This window comes from Octodon degus, unplaced genomic scaffold, assembly GCF_000260255.1.
Source record: "Octodon degus isolate 3935 unplaced genomic scaffold, OctDeg1.0 scaffold00183, whole genome shotgun sequence".
Taxonomy (NCBI): domain Eukaryota; kingdom Metazoa; phylum Chordata; class Mammalia; order Rodentia; family Octodontidae; genus Octodon; species Octodon degus.
The window spans coordinates 1,394,280-1,415,314 of record NW_004524759.1 but is presented as its reverse complement, the minus strand read 5'-3'; the positions used below and the strand labels follow the sequence as shown (position 1 = coordinate 1,415,314).

The 21,035-nt window shown below is 41.8% G+C and overlaps 1 protein-coding gene across 4 annotated transcripts in view; it reads left to right on the top strand.

Annotated features, from left to right (window-relative positions):
• Emcn (endomucin) overlaps nucleotides 1-20,574 on the top strand; it is a 102,921-nt gene extending 82,347 nt beyond the window's left edge. For 2 of the 4 annotated variants that reach the window (XM_023703886.1, XM_023703883.1), the window contains 6 exons: nucleotides 290-379; nucleotides 609-662; nucleotides 2,182-2,277; nucleotides 6,112-6,136; nucleotides 7,327-7,388; nucleotides 19,363-20,574. In XM_023703886.1, the coding sequence (XP_023559654.1) occupies nucleotides 290-379; nucleotides 609-662; nucleotides 2,182-2,277; nucleotides 6,112-6,136; nucleotides 7,327-7,388; nucleotides 19,363-19,421 (386 nt within the window). In that variant the 3' untranslated portion in view covers nucleotides 19,422-20,574. Of the gene's footprint in view, nucleotides 1-289; nucleotides 380-608; nucleotides 663-2,181; nucleotides 2,278-6,111; nucleotides 6,137-7,326; nucleotides 7,389-15,389; nucleotides 15,466-15,715; nucleotides 16,047-19,362 lie in introns of those variants that run through there. The other 2 variants (XM_023703884.1, XM_023703885.1) reach the window with 2 other exon arrangements.
• The last annotated feature ends 461 nt before the right edge of the window (nucleotides 20,575-21,035 follow it).

Here is a 21,035-nt window from a genome sequence, read left to right as displayed (position 1 = left end):
ACAACACATTGATCAGGCTATCCTGACTAATTAAAGAGACAAGGATTTTCTTGGCTACTTCTTGAAGATATAAAGATGATACATAGTTCATGTGCTTTCAGGTTTAACCATCTTTCCAAGAGGAATACATGAACTTATAGTTTATTGCTGCCATTGTGTGTAACGTTTGTTCAATAATGCACAGTTTGCCCAGGTCTTCTGAAATGAAAATGCTTGAATGTGCAAAACAATAGTCCAACCTGAAGATTTAATTGCAAAGTCTGACGCTGGATTTGTGATTCTTCTACAGTTAGTACCCAGCAGCGAGATCCACCACCTTCTGAAGCTGCAGTGGGAACTTCCACACTAACAGCTTCAGAGAAGGTCCCACAGTTGCAAGGTACGGCCTCAGAGTCTCGGTAGAGACCTGCACCACACAGTATGTCCTCCCCCAGGAAAGCCCACCCAGCGCTGCTTTCAAAGCAGACCACTTTCAGAATAAATATTTGCATGTGAAGCATCAAAGCAATGCTTCACAAACATTTTGTTCTCTGGGGGTAAATGGAGAAGTGTGAAGGCTGGTCCATAATAACCAAAGGTCACTTGTTTGTTTCTTTTTTAAATAATAGGCATCGGAGATGGAAAAGATACAAGTTCTTCTTCACCCAGCTCCTCTTATTCCAGTGAGTAACAAATTCATCTCTATTCCTGGTGGTAGCTATGGTAAGGGACTAGGGTAGAGATACGGCACACGGCAAAGAAGGGAACCCTCAGAGGATTCCTTATCTCAAGTGCTCTGAGCCTGCAGCTCCATCCTAATGCTGTATAACAGCTGCCTGCTTGGAGAATTTCCTGTGAATATGATTTTAATTAATATATCTTGGTGACTTTTTTTTTTTTACATTTGTGCTCGGAAATTACCACCAAGGGCCAAAGATGACTGGCAGCAATAGTTTAAAAAAAAAAAACCAAAGTGCACATATAAAGGTTCCTCTACAAATGAACTGTGACAAGCCATCATGCTCCATGCCTTGAAAATATTCAATGTTTATTTGGCTATTAGATATCTTAAATAATGCGTACAAAAAATGAGACATTTTTTCCTTGACATCCTTATCTCAACAATGCCCTTTGGGAAAGTCTATTTCAGCTAAAGCAGGTGTATGTCACATGACACATACACACATGCTAAAACCAGTATAGAACATTCAGTTTGACTACCAACTGAGAATCAGACGGTATATACAAATCCACAGTCATAAAAAAATGATCTTGGATTGGAGGAAAGTCATTTCATTCAATAAATTAGCACAGGAATTACTGACCGGCTCGTGGTCCAGGGATCTCCACCTGAGGAGGGAGCCACGACCCCACACAAGGCCTGGTATGAAATCAGCACATGCTCTTAGGCTGATACCTGACCTGTGCAGGTGCAGACCACCCACGGGGACCAGAGACCCTGTCTCACCCCTTATTAAGTACAGAAACATATGCAGGAAAAGGTGACATTAACTAAGCGTGGCCTGGCCTCCTGACCCTGTGCTCTGTGTCCATTGAGGCTTCTCTGCTATCTTCAGACACAGTCAAGCCAAGAAATGATTAGCAAAGAAGAAGGGGAATTTGTTTAAGAAAATAAAAATGCTCCTCTTAATAAAAGCAGAAACAAACTACCATAAGTCAATCACAGCAATACCCCGAGCAGACAAATACCCTTTTGTTGAATTGTGTTGGTCAGTCTGTGGGGATTTTATCTGCTTATCTCATATTATGTCGTTGCTAGTTTTAAAATAGTATTACAGAAAAGATGTGCACGAGTGTTTGGGAAAGCCAACGTTAGGACTACAGCAGCGCTCCGCGGGCTCTGCTTCTTTTCCAGTAACTTCACATGAAGTCCTGTGGAGCACCATATGTGAGGTGGCTTCGCTGCTCTCTGGGAGCGTCCTTTCCTCACCAGCCTTCCTCTCCTCCTCAGCCCCAGGGAGAGGGAGTGATGGCTCTCAGGGTGGAAGGCGTTTCAGAAAGGCTGCAAGACTGACATCAAGTGGACACCTCAGAAATGGCACAAGAGCAAAGCCATGAGCCATCAATTTGCTTCACCTACAATATAATCATTAGACTCATGTTTAAAGCGTAATTTGCTCAGAAACTATCTACGCAAAATCCAGCCACCACACTAATCACCAATGTCTCCATATTCCCTAGGTATCATTTTGCCGGTGGTCATAGTTTTGATTGTTATAACTCTCTCAGTATTTGTTCTGGTGGGTTTGTATCAAATGTGCTGGAAGAAAGACGCAGGTAGGTGACTTATTTTATTTTATTTTATTTTATTTTCTAAAAGGAGAATGAATATTTGCTCCAACTAAACTTGAACTTACACACTTAAAAGGAAAGAGTGATTATATAGAGAAAAATAAATGGCATATGATAGCTCAGTCACAAAGGCAGAAGAAGGCAGAGAAAGCCAGTGAATGCTGGGGAATGTAGTGCTCTTGGTAGATAATAAGTGGGGGAGGGGGACTCTTGCTAATGAATTTGCGGGCTGCACAGAACACGGTAGGTGTTAGATGGCGCGCCTCGTCTTCAGGAAGGTTTGTGCTCCATTTCCACATCACAGCACAGGAGGGCTCGCTGAGGCACTTGGTCAGGAGGCTGGGGCTAGAGCTGCTCTGTGCCTCAGCTCCCAGCTGGAGGGCTCTGCTTCCTTCTGGTGAAGGCGTCTCCCATGGTCAGGTTGTAGTCTTCTATTTTTATATAAACTTTCTATTTAAAATAAATCCTTACAATTTAGAATACTCCTTAGATTTAGAACAGATCTATTTTATGGGTAATTGGCAAAGACAATGAGCACTTGTCTATATGATGCCTAAATTCTCTATTTTTAGCTTGAGTTACTAGAGTGTATTTGTCACAATTAATGAGCCTGTATGCAGGCATTGTTATCAAGAAAACTCTTGATAAAAGCAGACACAAACTCTGGGGGTGTCCTTGCCTCACCAGCCTTCCTCTCTGCCTTCTCAGGGCCAGGGAGAAGGAGTAGTGGTCTGTCTCTATATTCTCTCATTTTGTTCTGTTTCAGGCACCTTGGGTCCACATTGCTTAAGGCTTTGCCTGAACCTCCTCGACCCATGGCTCAGCCTGTAGTTCCTCTGCCACTAGAGGGTCTGCACTACCTGCACTGCAGGGGGGCCTCCTGAGCCAGAGCTGCTCTGGTGACCTCATGTGGTTCTGGTGACATAGTTCCGGCCACTCCCCACAGTTCCTTCCTCCATATCCAGCCACCCGCCCACCTTCTAGAACCTACCTCCACCTCACCCTATCTGTCCCAGCTCATCTATGAATTTGTAGTATCTTTTTATAACATACCACTACTTCAAGCAGGAGGAATGGCCCCTTCCATTTCAATCTCACAAAATCTGGTGATGGCACAGGCCTTCAATCTCAGCCCTCTGGCAGGTTGAGGCAGGAGGATGCAGAGTTCAAGCTCCTTCTATGTAAACTTAATGATTTATCTGCACCCTGTCTCAAAATAAAATTTCAATGGACTGGAGATATAGTTTGGCACTAAGGCCATGGGTTCAAACCTTAGCACTGGAAAAAAAGATGTTTTGACTCACATATTATTATAGTATAGGTGCTTCTTTATTTGGGGTTCCCTTATAACCCTTTCCAGCCCTGACCCATATGCTACCAACACTGTGCGGCACCTGGTATCTGCCAAGCCCTTGCTCTGTACTTGAGTGCCCAGTGCAGTAGCATATTTCCTTTTCCATCTTTGATTCTAAGTATTTCACTAGCAAAACTTTATGAAGTAAAAAACACACATATTTTAATAAGGCACCTTAGCTTCACCGTGCTTTGCTTACTTCTTGGGCAGTGGGCCTGGGACACTAATGGCAGCTGCCAGACCAGCTATTCCGGGTCTCACAGACCCTTGTGCCTGATGGTGACAATGCGGCTGAAGTCAGGGACCAAGCAGCTATGCACACTTAACTCCAGGGAAAAAATAGGAAAACAAATAAGTGTCATTCATTTCCTGTCGGAGTAAGCAAGGACGATTCTTATTAATGTCTAAATATGCTTTCTTACCCAGTTTTCAGAGAGGAAAGAGCATTTTTATAAATCACATTATTTTTGTAAGATTTTTAATCCGCAAGTATTTTTAATGAGAAATCAGCCATATAAATTAAAACTATGAGTGATAAGTGTAAATGATAGGTAAAAATTAATATGCTAAATCCATTTGCAAAAATGTGCTATTTTGAAAAATTGTTCTGCGTAAAGAAAATTCAAAAATGTGTTGTATGAAAAGTTGACATTTTCTATTAAATATAATTCTGTGGCTGTATGAAATTCATACTGCTGCACAGTTATTCTTATGACATATATTGCTTGAAGATCAAACTTGGAAATTATGTCATCAGCCAAATCTATTCAGTTACTGTTATCTTTGTTTTCCAAACTGAATTTATAACATTCATATCATTAAATCAGCACCATTAAACATCCACAGCTAATCACTCTTCAAGTTTGTGGGCGAGGCTTCATTAAGTTCAGAAAATTATTAAACCCACTCTGCTCTCTGGAAGATAATATGATGGCAGAGACGTTAGTTTGAAATGAAATTTATCTGGGCTGAACTTGACCCTGAGCAAGCATGGTGGGTATGCTGCTGGTGACCACTGACATTGCCAGCCTACTAGGGACCCTGTCATTGCAGGACCCTGAAGAGAGACATTACAACAGGCGTGCAAACCCAGCAGTTCATTCTGAAACAGGGCCATGGGCATCATGGTGGAATTGCACTTGACACATACTGGGATTTTTTTAAATGCTCAGCCCTACTGATGAATAGAAGACAAATTAGACCCCACTGGTGACAAGCATGACCAGCATATGGTGTCCTGGATTAACTCCTGAGGATTAAGAGTCAAGATTGGTTATCTCAATCAATGCAACAAAAATAGACGCAGACAAAATGTTTGTGGAATTAAGGGTCAGGAAGGTGAAAGCCAGGAGTTAATTTTGAAGGGCCTATTCCAATGGTAGGACTTAATATGACCCAAGAGATGGAAGCTATGGAGACTGGATGCTCTCTGGAGCCTCACAGAGACACCTTAATCTGTCACACTCCTCAGTTGCCCCAAGACAATACCTGACCACAGACATCTACTACAGAGAGGCCAGATTGTGTACACCTTGAGCTACCCTGAGTCCTCACTCTGAATGCAAGCATTTCCTCCTGACTCTTGAGAAGCCACCTGGCAGATTGTACAAATGACTAGTTAAGTTCAGAAGACAGGATGATTAAAATATTTAGGGAATTTTTAAATTTTTAAATTTTTTACAATAAAGGCACACTACCATGAATCTCCTTCAAAACTCCCTTTGGCTTAAAGTACACTTATCCATGGTTCTTGCCACTTTCTGAAGCAGCTGTAGACGTCCTTTTTCACTGGTGTCATTATGAGGTACAATAAAAAAAAATGTGGTGAATGCTGTTTCCTAGTTTCATCCAATGGACAGGCAGCTTTGTAGACATATTATGGTGTACCCTCACCCACCGTACTCACCAGCTCTGGCATTGTACTACTTCTGCCTCTGCCCCAGCTCAACTTCTTCTTATCTGCTCCTCCCCCATCCAGAAACATTACCCCATGCAAGGTAAATATTTTGAATAGGTTCAGGACATCAAGGCAGCTAGGAAGGCACCAAGACACTCAGGAAAGTGGTCCAAACTGCTTCAGAAGGTGGTAAGAGACAAGTGTGTTCAGAGAGGGGAGGAGAAGTCTGAGTGGGGTTAGGGACCATATGTCCTTCACAATATTTTTTCAACTAAAATGTTTACTACTTTTATCATAACTCATAACTTCAGTGATATTTTGTAAGACATTTTTGAGGAGCTGAATAAGTGATCTTAAAATGCAATTAGAAATAATGTCTACACCACATTTGCCACTAACCATAAGTATTCATGTGCTGAGAAGGAGCAGTGTATAAAGGAGAGTAGAATTCCTGTGGGAGAGTAAGAAAACTGGAACTGCTGTGGGAAGAGGCTCAGCAGAGAGGGCCGGGCCAGGTTTCTAGCTCCTGAGTTCCCGCCATTCTCATAACCATCACCTCCTCTTCTAGGCACCCCGGAAAATGGAAGTGATCAGTAAGTAAGGCATTTCTTCTTCTTTTTTCCAGATACTTTGACTTTATAGATTACACACAGAAAAATGTTTAATTCTGTACTTATTCCTTATGTTGTTTTGAAAGAAATGTGAGAGATAAATGGGGGAAGGGAAAGAAGAAAGAAAAAAGGGGGGGAAGAAGGGAGGAAGGGAAGAGGAAAAAGAAATATGAGGCTGCTGTCTGGCATTTGGCTGTTTCTAAGAGCCTCTCAGTATTGAACAGAGGAAGTCCAACAACTAAGAAGATGGTTCTTAAGTGGAGATAAAGTGGTAGGATGAGAGGGAAAATTAAAATGGAACATAAACTGAATAAGAAAGAAACTACAACAGAGCACACATCTAGGGTTTTAAAAGTCTCCCCAGTGACAGTTCCAGCATGTTTTCACAGTTAGGAGAAATCATGCCTGTCCCCAGGCTGGCTCTGAATGGCAAAACCAGAAAGCCGATGGTTTCTACTGAGATGTTACAAAAGCAGAAGAGGAGCTGGGAGCAACCCAAGCACCTGTGCCCACCAAGTGTGGTGAAGAGCGTGGCCACTGTTTCCATGTAAAAGACAAGGGCTGCAGCTGAATCTTTTTTCACCTGCATTTGTGGTCTGTATTTACATAAGTGGTTTTGTGCCTTATCAGATTGTGAATGTTAGAAATAGCAGCCTTTGAGCACATACCACTCTGAGTTAGAATCAAAGCTCTTGTGAGGTCCCAGGGAGGGCACAAAGGCTGGAAAATGGCTGGATGTGTGAATGGTGGTGTGGGACTCCTGGGTGACAGACAGGTCAGACGCTGTACTGCAGGGTCCAGGACAAATGAACAGGAAGAATCTGAGAGCCCAACCCAACCCCACCAGCTTGGGAGCATTTCTGTATCTTCCTCTCATAATTCAGAGTGGAGACAAACGTGAGGTGACACGGTGACGGCATCCCTACTCCCTACTGATGGCGGAGTTAATTTTGACTCCTCTACAGTGGAGGGAGAGGCTTTATTGCTCTGATTCCAGAAGGGGGAAGTGCTAAAAGTGCACATGGGTTTGCACATGAAGAAACGCAGGTTCTGCCTCAGACACGTGGCAGTGTACGCAGGCCTGTGTCTGTCTTCACACTTTGGTGTTGGTTCACTCCTCCACAGACACACCCTGATAGAGCTGTGCTAATGCTGTTTTCCATCTCAAACAGACCGCAGTGCAACAAAGAGAATGTGAAGCTGCTCACTGTCAAGACAATTTCTCAGGAGTCTGGTGAGTTCTCAGACAGCTGTTTAGATGGAAAATGGTTATTTTAAAGTCTAACTATACCCTTGGATTTGCCACATGAAATATAACCAAAAAGCATAACTTTTTCAGTTTACTAGTAACTGTTACAAAGTAGAAATGTTTTGTATAGAAGAAATAGGAACTTAGAAATACCATGTGATAAGGCCATTAGGCTATCTAGCCTTCCAAGCTTGCTATTCTTAGGCTTATAGATGGGTTCCAAGGAGAGCAGGGCTGGACATCCTCCCTGTCCTGGAGGGGTAGCAGAAAAAGTGCTCAATTTGTTGATAAAATTTTTTTTTAGTATCACTGTTGCTTTGTTTCATTATTGGTAATAGCTGTATACAGTCAACCAGAACCAGCAATATTTATTGCATCACATTATTAGTCCATTAAAGTATAAGTCGTATTGCATATCATTTTATACAATTTTAATTGAGCTTCTCAATAAAGATAATCACAATTTCCCATTGTTGAAATCTTCATTTATTCTAATCTACTTGGTATATTTATTTTTGAAATATATATACCTTTCAAAGTACAGATATGAGTAAGTTATATCAACAATAATAAAAAGATACCTAAGAGGTTTTAAAAATAAAAAGGCACACCCTAATCTTCTAAGGTCAATTAAGACTCAGGACATATGAGAACTTGTACTGTAACGTCATGTACCTCGGTAGTGTCCCAAATTTTCTGATCAAGAAGATTATGGGCCAAAGAGGAAAGTGATCGATGACGTAGAGTGTGCCTAAGGAGAGTCACATGGGGACAAGACACTCTCTCAGGCTTTCACAGAGAGCACATTGGCCAAGCAATGGCCATGACTCATCCACATGGTTGCACTGACAAAGGTTCTACAATCTGAGGTACAGGATCTCAAGATAAATCCCGAGGACATTTCACTGACCTTCTCAGACCAAAAAGCTACAACTCTTGTTGCATAGGTCCTGCTTTACCTTGGTCTTAACCATCCAGTAGAAAGGTATGAAGTCGAAATATAGGAAATAAAGCCATGCTGTTATGTTGAGCTGTGGGGGACTCAGGTCAATAATTTCTGACATTGCCAGTTAAACAGAAGACCCAATGCTATTATGGGCTACTGGACTCTTTTAGAATATTTTGCTGAGTTTACACACCTATAATATTCAATAACGGAACTTAGAAAAAATGGGGTATACTGATGAATGTCCATTTTGTATCTGTGTATTCAAAGTGGTTAGGATAGATATATAGTTGCATTCTCTTAATGAATAGAATGATTTGTTCTAATGGTGTTTGTAAAGAGGATCACAAGTCCACTTCTTGTAAAGCAATTAACCACTAAGAAGAATATATGCAGTGTATTATTTGTTGAAACTGTACTTCCGATTTGATTTGAAACTGTCTCATTGCTATCTGTTTATCAATAAAACTTTGAAAAAAAATAAAAATAAAAAGGCACAGATTGCTTATTTTGAGCATACCAGATATTTAAAACATTGATATCACAAAAAAATAAATCTAAGCCATTATAAATTTTACAGAATAATCCAGGTAGCTCTAAGTCTAATATCTAGTTTCATTAGCATGTTTATAACATTCAGTCTGACCACATTTTACTTACACAAACCAGTCCCCAAAGGAGTACATACAGTGAGAGCTAAAGGGTGGAAAACTGCAGTACAATATTTCTTGAATTTAAAAGCAATTATGTAAAACAAAACCTGCAAGCATTATCCAGATCAGGAGCAAGACACCCAGTGCTGAGAGAGGCCAGATGTCCCAGGCCAGGCAGGCCAGTGCCTCTCCTGGAAAGCCACATGGAGCCTCCCTGTGCAGCCCAGAGCAGCTTCTCATGGAGAGCCACTCACAGTGAGCCATACTGCTGACGTGCGCGTGTACACACACACACACACACACACACACACACACGAAACCCTCAGGGGCCAGGCTCCCTAGGTCCTCATTACCCTGGCCAAGTGGGCTCCTCTCCTTCCAGGTGGGAGCAGGGCAGGGAGCAGCCCGGGAGCCCACAGTGGCTGACCTCTCATGCAGCACTTGCCTGTCCCTGCAGGCCTGAGCCCTTGGCTCCCTCAGGCTCTTGAGAGAGCTCTCCTGAGAAAGGACTGCAATGGGACCACCTTTCTTCTTCCACTCACCACTAGGAAGTCATGCAAGACACTGGACTCATGGTTTACTTTGGACAAAGCCCCATGGATCCTTGCATGGTTTTTGGTTGGAAGATGCACCGTGGGCTTTTAAGAACTTAAGAGGACTCTGGGCAGCCATCAGGACTCTGGACAGCCGAGACCTGTGGGCCTAGCATGAGCAGGGGTGCAGCTTTCCTGGTACCAACTATTTAAGAACTTAGAAGGACTCAGGGCAGCCCATGGGATCCTGGTAAATCCAGCCAACACCCACCACCTACACTGAAACTTTGTTGAGCATCAGCCAGTAAACCCCACTAGTAGTAAGAACCTTGTTGAGTCCTACCCTTCTTCTCACTGTAGCAGGCACCTAACTAACCCAAGCCTCACCACTCTCCCACCACTACTAAGTCCAGGTGATTATTGGGAGCTTCCAAAATGTCAAAACTCAGGAGCAAAAGGCAATCTCAGTCCTCCAGCCGACCCAGAACAAACCCAGGAGACAAGAACATACAGGAACTTGGAAGTCACACACCTGAAACTTCTGAAATGATAGCAACTGAAGTAAAGACACCAGTCCATTAGGCAATAGGAAAAATAAGATCAGAAATAATCTCTTGTGTCAAAAAAGAAAGGACAATAATTTTTTTTTATTTTTTTCCATAATTTTATTGATAAACAAATAGCAATGAGACAGTTTCAAATCAAATTGGTAGGACAGTCTTAATAATTAACACATTGCATACATTCCTCCCAGTGGTTAATTGCTGTACAAGATGTGGACATGATAGCCTATCTACAAACACCATCAGAACAAATCACTCTATTCATTAAGAGAATGTAACTATATATCTATCCTAACCACTTTGAATACACAGATACAAAATGGACATTTATCTGTATCCCCTTTTTTGTTAAGTTCCATTATTTGAATATTATAAGTGTGTTAACTCAGCAAAATAATATAAAACATTTCAGTAGTTCATAATAGTATTGGGTCTTCTGCTTGACTGGCAATGTCAGAAATTGTTGACCTGAGTCCCCTGCAGCTCAACATAACAGCATGGCTTTACTTCTTATATTTCATTTTTATACTTTTCTGCTGGGTGGCTAAGACCAAGGTAAAGCAGGACCTATGCAACAAGAGTTGTAGTTTTTGGGTCTGATAAGATCAATGAAATCCCCTCAGGATTTATCCTGAGATCTTGTACCTCAGATTGTTTGTCAGTGTCAGCCATGTGGATGAGTCACGGCCATTGAAAGGTCAAGACATACAGTTATATGTAGAAGATGGGCAAGGCAATGATCCTGAGAATCTCCAGAAGATTTTTTAATCTAGCAGTTAATTGGAAAGATTCTCACCCTGACTAACTATATACCTGTGAATTAAGCTACTGCACTGCAGATGGTAATCTGTAATAGTAGTTTCATGTTTGGAGTGCCTGTCATTCTGGTATTCTGAATATGGGCTGCTTGTCATGACATGCCAGTTGCTGCTATAAAGTCTCTCAGGTAGATGGTTGTTCAAAAAGAAGGGGGTGGTGAATGAAAGCAAAAGACAGGAAAAGGAATATTGTGGGACTGCTGCTTCAAGGTTGTATATGGTGAGATTTTTGGAATTATGTGTAAACATAAGAAGTATATAATTCTTTATGCCTATTTTTAAAATATATTCTAATTTTTAAATGCTTTTTATCATATTCTGTAGGGACTTAAAGTTCAACATGTCAATATTTGATGAAAAATACCTATTCCATGTTATGCCTAAGATGTTTGATATGCAGACAGATAGTGAGGTTAAACTTAACAGTCTAAGTTGTATGGTAAAAACAATAAGCTTGTCTTCTGGATGGTTAACAACCTAAGTTTGCAGACCAAAATTAGATGAAAAGGAGGGCTGCAAGGAAAGCCAACATTTTGGCCCTAGCCTTCCAAGGTCAATTAAGACTCAGGACATATGAGAACTTGTACTGTAATGTCATGTAACTCGGTAGTGTCCCAAATTTTCTGATCAAGGAGATTATGGGGCCAAAGAGGAAAGTGATCGATGATGTAGAGTGTGCCTAAGGAGAGTCACATGGAGGGAAAACATTCTCTCAGGCTTTCACAGAAAAGACAATAATTGTGAAAGAACTTTTCAGCACAACTAAAACTGCACTGTGGACTCTTCAGTTAGGGCTCCCACCAGGATGGGATCTTAACAGAGCCTTGGCCCTCCAAACTTCTCCTCCTTTCTAGTCTCAGATCTAAGATGGAAATATGGTAGAAACAGCAAATAGACTCTCTGGTACTTTTCTTTCTGCCAAGTTCAAATGACCTCTGAGAAATGATTCCCACGTGATCACCATGAAAACTTCATGGTGACATAGCAAAGCTGACAAGGAGGATTCAGAGCAGATTTCAATTAGCTCAAGCATAGCAATAACCAAATGGCACCAGGACCACCATAATGCTTACTAAAGTCTACCACTAACAAGAGTGTATAGCCCCTAAATATTCTCATACCCAGCTCTTCCCACTGCCTTTCAAAATTTATTCAGATGTGTTTCGCTTATAAAATTATGCTCATCCAATAAATGTTACACAGTTAAAATTATTTTTATTCAGGTATCTTAGAACCAATACTGATATTTTTCCTAAAATATAACTAGGACAGAACCTGTAAGGAATAGGTTTCACATAAGTTCACAAGTTCAGTCCATTTTTCTACTATAACCTATATAAATATCTTTATATTGTTTAAATTTAGAAACAACTTGGTAGAACAAGTATCTGCCCAACCAGAATTGATGAGTGGGGTTTGATTCCCAGTGTGCAAAGCCAGTCCCACCCCTGGGGTGCACCAAGACTGAGATTGAGACTGGGTGTAGCGGCATGTCCTATAATCCCAGCGCTTGGGAGGCTGAACACAGGAGAACTATTATGAGCCCAATCTACATAGTGAGACCCTGTAGACACTGTACTAATACATTTTTTAAAACCCCAGAATCTATGAATATTACAATTTATCTTGTTTGTTTCCAATCCATGAAAAACAGTGTCAATGAAGGTGGGTAAGTCAGTAGCCCCAAGATGTTTGAGCTTCCTGCTCACACAAGTATATCCAACAGTCATTTACTTCAATATATAAACTGGACTTTTATCTCAAGATGAATTGTTTCATCTTAAGAGCCAATAAACAATATTTCCAAGGAAGTGGAGGTGGGCAGCAGCAGGCCAGGTCTCAGCATGACAGTGGGAGCTACAGTGTCTGGATTTGTAGCAGCCCTGGGGAGCCAAGATCTCATGTAGTCATCTCTCCTGGGAGAAGGGTTCCTTGACCCAGAGTCATCTCCCTCCACTGAAGTCACACTGCCCATCCAGCCACACTGACTCTCTAGATGGGCTCTGTCTGCTTCAAAAGTAGTCCAGACATGTTTCAAGCTTCTATAATGTCAAAGAGAAAGCCCACAAGCGTGTAATAAGAATACGGGTCTACAGAACAGTACATGCTGAATGTAGCAGATCAAAGGAGTTCTTCGGAAATCCTGGAGGATGCCAACTGGCTTAGTAAGATGTCTTGCCAAGCTGGACATCACCTTGGCTGACTGCAGGACAAGAGTAACATGATGCATTTTAAATGGTTCGCACCCTACATCTCAGAAAGTTTATGCATGTTATTTCACTTTTAATGTCCTTTTTTATTTATTTTTATGAGAAAAAAGATAAAATAGCAATGAAACAGTTTCCAAACAGTAGGACAGTCACAATAATTAACATATGGTATATTGTTGTCTTTGTAGTAATTATATAGAGGACAAGATGTAGACATGCTATCTTGTCCGAACAATATTAGTACAAACCTTTCTTCTCAAAGAACTAAGAGAAAGTAGCTGTATATCTATCCTACCTATCTTGTGTATACTATAAAAATTATAAAGAAAACTACTTGAGAATACATAATTACAAAAAGAAGAAAAAGAATTCTATGCCTCTGAGCAAAGTTTCAAAAACTGCTTGATTTTGAACCATTAAAACAAGAGCATGCAAATCTGAACTTCTCACTCCGTCCCTATGCTTAGAGACCTGTGATGAATTCTGAATTACTGTCACCCAAGACTAAGCCAAGCCCTCAGCGTGTCTGTGTGGGGCCTTCTGCACCATGTCCATTGGTAACCATTTCCTACCTTGGATGCCCCAGGTTTCACCCTCTCCTTGGCCCTGTCCCATTGCACAGGGAGGGGCATCCTTGGCCAGCACCACCCCACCTCTTGCCCCACTGATCATCAATCATCCAGGATCTCCACTTTCAGAGGGTCACTGTCACAATGGCTTGTGTATTAGCATAATTCCCCTAGTAGATGAGTAGCTACTTTTTAACTTTCTGCGTATTTATTTTTACAAAGAAAAGCATATTAAAAAGAAACAAACAAGATTGAAAATGAGCAAATTGAGTGCACACGTACCAAGCCGTCCACACAGCCACTTTTCGGGGATGACACAGGCTACCTTCCCACCCTGGCCTCCTTGCTGCCTTGGCTCTCACTGGTCTTCCCTTTTCTTAACTCACTCTTAATTTGGCAAACTGATGTGCATTACTGAGGCACACTATTTCCTTATGACTTAAGCTACCATTTTAATAGATGAACACATTATGCACAGTAAAAGATAGAAAAAATAGAGAAAAGAAAAGAATTTTTAGATTATGCATGAAACACTGCCTGGACACAACCACTGTTGACATTTGTTACATTTCTCTTTGGTTGTTTTTCCAAAAATTGATGTTTTTCACGTGCTATTGCAATAGATATCATCACTATAACCACTGTAGAGAGCATCCTGCTATTGCATTGCTCTAGTTCATCCACTCCTGGTCAGAGAGAATTGAAGAGGGTATTAAACCATAATAATTTCCCCATGACATGCTTTACATGAGCCCAGACAGACATCAGGACTCAATGGAAGCTTATTCTATTTACTCTTCCACCTGGGCTTCAGGCTGCTGCCTCAGACAGTGTTTTCTGTGCTGCATATCAGCAATGGTGAATGGAGTGCAACAGGACTTGAAGAATGGTCAGGATATGCTCGGCATTTCTCAGAGCTGGGGCCTGAGAAGCACAGGATGAGGTGTCCTTGTCCTCAGAGGTCTTGGCTGCTGTCTGTCAGTGCTATGACCTTGCACATGACCAGTGACATCCACAGAGTCCAAAGAAGACAAACTTCACAAGCACAAGCAGATAAAAGCTGGAGCTCATAATGACCTGTATTCCAAGACCTAGAGCTCATCACTGATGCTGTGTTTACAGGACAGGCCTGACACTGAGTCCTTGTCCTTCTGAAGGACACAGATCATGGGGAAATTTTGGTGGTACCCTCAGAGGCACAGAGATAGCAGTGGGGCTTGCAGTTCCTATCATCCTTAGACAATGGGCTCTTGGTGTGGCTGCACTCTGAGCATCCTTGGGACTCCTGAAGCCCTTGTGGTAGCTCATCTCCCACAGCTCTTGTTGATGTATTTAGCAGAATCCCTGACTCCAACATGCCTTATACTCTGAACACTGGTTTGCTTAAGTGGCGCCAACTCATGCACCACCACCCCCAGGGACATCTCTGCTGTATGGTGTCAACAAGTCACTTCCCCCACATCCCAAGGCTGAGTTAGCTTTGCTTCTGCAGAGGGAAGAGGCTGCTGGCCAGAAAACGAGCATGTATCTGGATGACGAGTTTCCAGACTGCAATAATTTGCAAACTGTAGCTCTAATGACTGTTGCAGGAGAATCTGGCCATTGTTGGCAAGCAAAAAACTAAATCAAGACCTGTGATTTTCCTCATCAACCATTCTCTGAGTCCCCAGACCAAAGCCTCTTTCTGTCCTTAGGTGAGCACTGTGTGGCAGAGAAGACCAAGAACTGAGTGTGGGAAGAAAGAGTCCACCTACACTGGACAATGAATATGTAAGTGTCCTCCTTCCACTCCTGAATTCTCACTCATATCTGTTTTTTTAGCCAGCTGCACCATAGGTTATTTTAATAACTTCTAAAACATGAAAAGTTAATCGCTTGTGTCAGCGAAATTATTGTCTGTCTAAAACCAAGCTCTATGAACAGTTGCCAGAGAAACGAACGTTTGAAGTTGTAGAAAGTTCTTCCAATTACCTTGCCTGTCTGAGGAATAACAAGCATTGTTTTCCTGTTTCCTTCTAAGTGCAGCCTGCCTGGGTCATCAAGCACACACCAACAGTGCCAGTTACTTAGATAAAGTCACAAGGTCCCATAGCTAATGATGACTTGGAGGACCCAGATGACAAATTTTGTGAATTTTCAGTTTTTGTAAGAAGAGGATACAGTACAGAAGCCAGAAAACAAGACTACATACCACTACCCCAGGCTGGCTCAGGCCGGGGTCCATAGGAGTTGTGTGGGAAGTCCCGCCTCCTTCCTCAGGGACCAGATCAGGATACACTTCTCTGCACATTCAGGAACCATGGACTTGTCACCAGTCACATGAAGAAAATGACCAAAGATGCAGTCTCAGTTGGGACTTCCTCTATCTTTCTGCTTTGTAACCTTAAGGCACCAACACGATGAAATGATCAGTCTTTCTATAATAATTGCCAATCAATAATCAATGTGAGCATTTCAGAAGCTTGGACACAAGCAACATTATTATCTCATATCCTGAGGAAGAGCCAGGACAAGAGAAATGCATTTTCCTACTTCAGTAAAGCAGCTCGGGCCAGCTTCAAGCCCATACTGGAGCTGGTCAGTGTACAATTAGCTTTAGCTTTCCTAGAACTAAGTTGAAAGATTCTCTTTTCTGATGTTAGTTACTTTAAGATACATCAATTAAGTGCTTTCACAATTAATGTGTAATACCTTATAGAACCTAAAGAAGATTTTATCCTTTGGAACAGATGATAGAAAACAAAAATCAATCAATACTTACAGTCCACAAACTGGTTTGAACAAAGGGATTTCTTTCTGAGGAAAGTGGTGTGAGGGTGCCACTGTTGTCCACCACCAGTGCCCACCGTGAAGCTACCAGCAAGGGTCTGTCACAGACACTCAGCAGTTGCTTGCTGGTTAAATGGTGCCCACCATGCTTCCTACAGAGCAGCAGAAGCCAGGAGAGGGCTGCAGTCCAGATGCACACAATGCATGCAAATGTTGTCCCTTTTTAACCAGAAACTTAGGGCAGTCTAGAAAGAGAGGAATTTGGATGTTGGCCATGCTTTTGTACTGAACACTTGGAGGAGCCAGGATGGGAGCTGGATACAGAGATCCTGGGCAGGTTGTAGCTAGTGTGTCAAACCAGCTCTAGTTTCTCTGTACCCCAGTGTCTATTAAAGCAAAACCTTCTGGATACCAAAATGCTCAAAGTGTAGATGCCCATTGTCCAACTTGGAGGAAGACAAACATCCTTTGTTCAGCTGGAAAGTAAAGAAGAGAAAGTTATGCAGTAGACAAGGCATAGTGCTGACCCAAAAAGTTCAACAAAATAAATTATTGTTCAACTCTGCTTCCATTTTCATATTTCAAAAATTATGCTTAATCTATGATTTTGTGTCTTTTGATTTCCAGAGGCACATAATGTTTGCTTTCCTGTGTGCAATTTTGGAATTATATAACCATGTTCTAAAATTTAAAGATCAGAATGAAATAGGAGGAAATAAGTTTGACATCTGTCAATTCCACTGGCTGTGTGTTTTCTCACAATATGTATTTCTACCACTGTACTGACAATTGAAAAACTAGTGAGTAGCTGCTTTCTAAGCTAAACACCAGGAATCAGCAATGGATGCAGAAATGCAGAATGAGTAGGAATGCGTTCGTCAGACCTAAGAGGTTCAGGGAAAGCAATGAAGTCTTTGAATCTGTACTCAACAGTAAGCACAGACACAATCCACTAAGAACAATCAAAATAAAACCCTAGACATCATTAATGCAGCTGTTTCATTTACTGGTCATCTATTTTGTACAGAGGATTATATTTAACATGATTTTTCAGGGTATGCAGGAATTCCAAAATATTTACTATTAAGGCCTGCTTTCTGCACGCATTATCTACTAGGAGCATAAAGTCCTGCACGGAAATGAGAAAACACTTAAAAAGCTATGTGGACATGATTGTTACTGGCGCAGTAATTCAGACACACTCTAGAGTCTCTGCCACTTTTATATCAACAGTAGGAAGGTGGATATGATTTTCAGAAAATACCGCCATTTCACTGCAGATGGCTATACATAATGACCACAGTTTTCTTAGTGTAAAATAATGATTATTTTAACTTATGCCTTCTCCATGTAATTCTCTTTGGTCTCAGCTATGAGAATAAAAGTTGTTTCTTCTTCAGAAGACCTGGCACCATCATAAAAATAACTGTTCCTATTGAGATTACTCTTGATAAATTTTGAAGGCCACTAGAAATGTGTGGAATGTGTTTATTTGTCTTTCTATACATGTCAGTGCCCATCAGTGAGAAAAATGCATCTGCTCCCTTTTCTGAGATCAGTTCTCAGGATAGGAGAGAAGAGGGTGGCATAGTTGAGAATGTCATTTGCTATATCTTTAAGTGGCTAAGGCTAAAATTTGTCTGCAAAACCACGAAAAAGACAAAGTATAGTACTTTCTTATTGGTGCCATAAGTGGTCTTAACAAATAGGTCCTCAGAGAGCACCCAGAACTGGACCTGAGAGGAGCACACAGAGGTAAAACCCCCTCAGGGTAGTGGGGTAAAAGATAATGATATCTAAAGACAGACGTGGCCCCAGAAGCTTAATGGCAACCTTCGTACAGATGGTCTGTAAGCTGAGACTTACCAAATTATTTTTCTTAAAGTAATCTAGCCAAAGAAGGATTCTGTAGGCATAAGAACAGCATGTCCAAAAGATAAAGAGTTATGACACCTGGTGGTATATACAGGACAGAATGAAAAGCCTAAATATAATCTTGAGGCATGTAATTATACACTTTGAAATATCAGTTTCCAGCTGGTTAGGTATCTTTCAACCCACCTGGTGCTTGGCTGTGGAGAGCTGAGGAAGCTCTGGTCTGGGGAATGCAGCTCAGTGCAGAGGGCTCAGCAGGTGCCGGGGAGGAGAAGGATGGAAGGTCAGGGGCTCACTTGCCAGGTGTCTCAGGCCAGAAGAAGCACTAACTTCCCTCACTTATGCATGGCATCCATAAGTCACTGGGCCATTCTGAGAGCTGTCCCCCACCAGGAAGCAAGCCTAGTGCTGGGGGTGGGCTGGCCCACTCTCTCTCCAGACTCATGCTGCTCTCATGTGTGCTAGAGTGTGCATCAGCCACCTGTGCTGTGGAGGATGTTAGAGACAATGTAGACACCAGTGGCCACCTCAGGCACAGCAGCCAGAGTCCAGCTGTCCCCCTTGGCAAAAGACAGAGCTGCCACCCTTTCCAAAGGAACTTTTCCACCACCTACACCATGAGAAGGCAAGGACACATCATCACAGTGCCACTGTCCCCAGTACACCATATTATCATCCTCTACCAGGCTCAGGTGAGCCTCTGCACCCCATCTACAGCCCAGCCCCACTTGGACAGTTCAGGATGGTAATGACCCCATACTGTCAGCCTGCATTGGGGTGAGCCACAGAGCTGGCAGCAGAGTCCAGGGCTCTGAGGTCAGTAGGGACTGGTCTGGGGGACAGGGACTAGCTTTCCAGAATGCACATTGAGTGTGAGGAGCCTGTGGGGCATTCTTATGACTCTATTGCTATCCAGAGAACTGCTGATGCCCGCCCCATGTTCAGCACCTCAAGGTCACTCCCACCTCTGTTTTGCCCTCACTTTCTTGGACTCTGATGTTTTCTTGTTCTTGTTGCTCACAGGCTTAATCTTCAGCTTCTCTGCCCCAGCAGTGAGTGGAGTCTCTAGGGATCAACCCTGATCTTCCCCTCTTGCTCATCAGTCTGTGCAGTGACTTCAGGATGCCATGCAGTGATGGAATCCAAAAGAACAGCAGGCTTCTCCTGTCCTCGTGATGTTGCAAAGCATATTACTTCACCTCAAGAGACTTCCCAGGAGAAGTGGGATTGGGGGCTTCATGAGAACTGAACTCCAGCTGGGATCAAGTTTTTATGCTTCCAGGGCTGATGGCTTCATCTATGGCAATGCCCCTACTTAGTGTCCTTTTATTACCCAGTGTTTGTATTTATTGTTCTACACTATGTTAATGCAGGGAATCTTTGCAAGTGTATTATTATTAAGAATTAGGTAGAAATAATACTGTGCCACCTTGTACATATAAGTATTTTATTCGTGTTTTCATGTGTTACTTTAATAAATAATTGCTGTACTACACTAAAACCATTCTAACATGACTGGGAAATGGCAGTAGTATTGTCTCACCCTGATTTTGAGTATCTCTGGATTGTTTTTTAGAACAAAAGATCTCATCAAACTGAGAATCTTCTGCAATAAATGAGAAAGGGTCAATGGATCTGTGCATCAGATACTGTAAGGGGAAAGAGATCTGCCTTTTTCTTTCTTTCTTTTTCCTCTCTATTTGTCATCACTATGTGACAAGCATGTATAGGGCAACTTACAAGCTCTGAATTACATTCATGAAGAAGCGGGCAGGATGGCAGCAACCCTTCCTTAATCTATCTGGTTGACACTAACTATGTAAATGTTTTTATTTCTTTTATAAATGTAATAACTTGGAATAGAAATCTTTTTTTTTTTTATTGAGGACCAAACTCAGGACTTTATACTTGCCAGGCAGGCACTTAGGTCCCAGTCCCTAGAAATCATATCTAAAACACTGGTTTGTATAAATAAACATTTCCTAAATGCATAAGTGGGCTATTAACCTTCAGTGTATTACTGTCCTAGAAACTATGAGAATAACCACCTTCCACACCTTTGGAAATATCTTCCAGTGTGATGTACCAGGAAACTCCACTCCAAGATTGGATAACAATCTTGAATTTTGCTTTCCAATGTTCGGACTATTTCCAATCAAGCACATTACACAAGTATCTACATTTCTTGACAGTCTCTCTATTTTCTTTGGAAAGAATAGGGTAATAGAAAGAGGGGAAAAAACAAAAAAGAAAAAAGAGGGAAAGGATGTGATCTCCAATGTGCAGGAGATCTGCTCCAGGTTTCCGCTCTAGGGCTCTGCTCAGACTCCATTCTAACTTTCATGTTGCTAAGTGGGCACGACAGTGGCTAGCTATGCCACAGGCAGGCATCTGTTTTTACAAGGAAAACAGTTCCTAAGTCTGGGAACGTGCCACAGGTCACCCAGCAAAAGTGCCAATATGCAGAATGAACTGCAAAAAATTTCATCTGCAGTTTAAGTTCCTGCAAGTGAGATAGCTTCTAGAAAATCATTTTCTCTAACTTTCATAAGCATTGTTAGAAAAGTTTTCAAGAATCAGAAAGTGGAAAAGCATTTAAACTTATCATGAAATAAACTGACTTTGGTTCAGGAACTGCACACAATGAATACACTTTACAGTAACTTTAATGATAAGTCTTAGGTCAAAGGATGAAA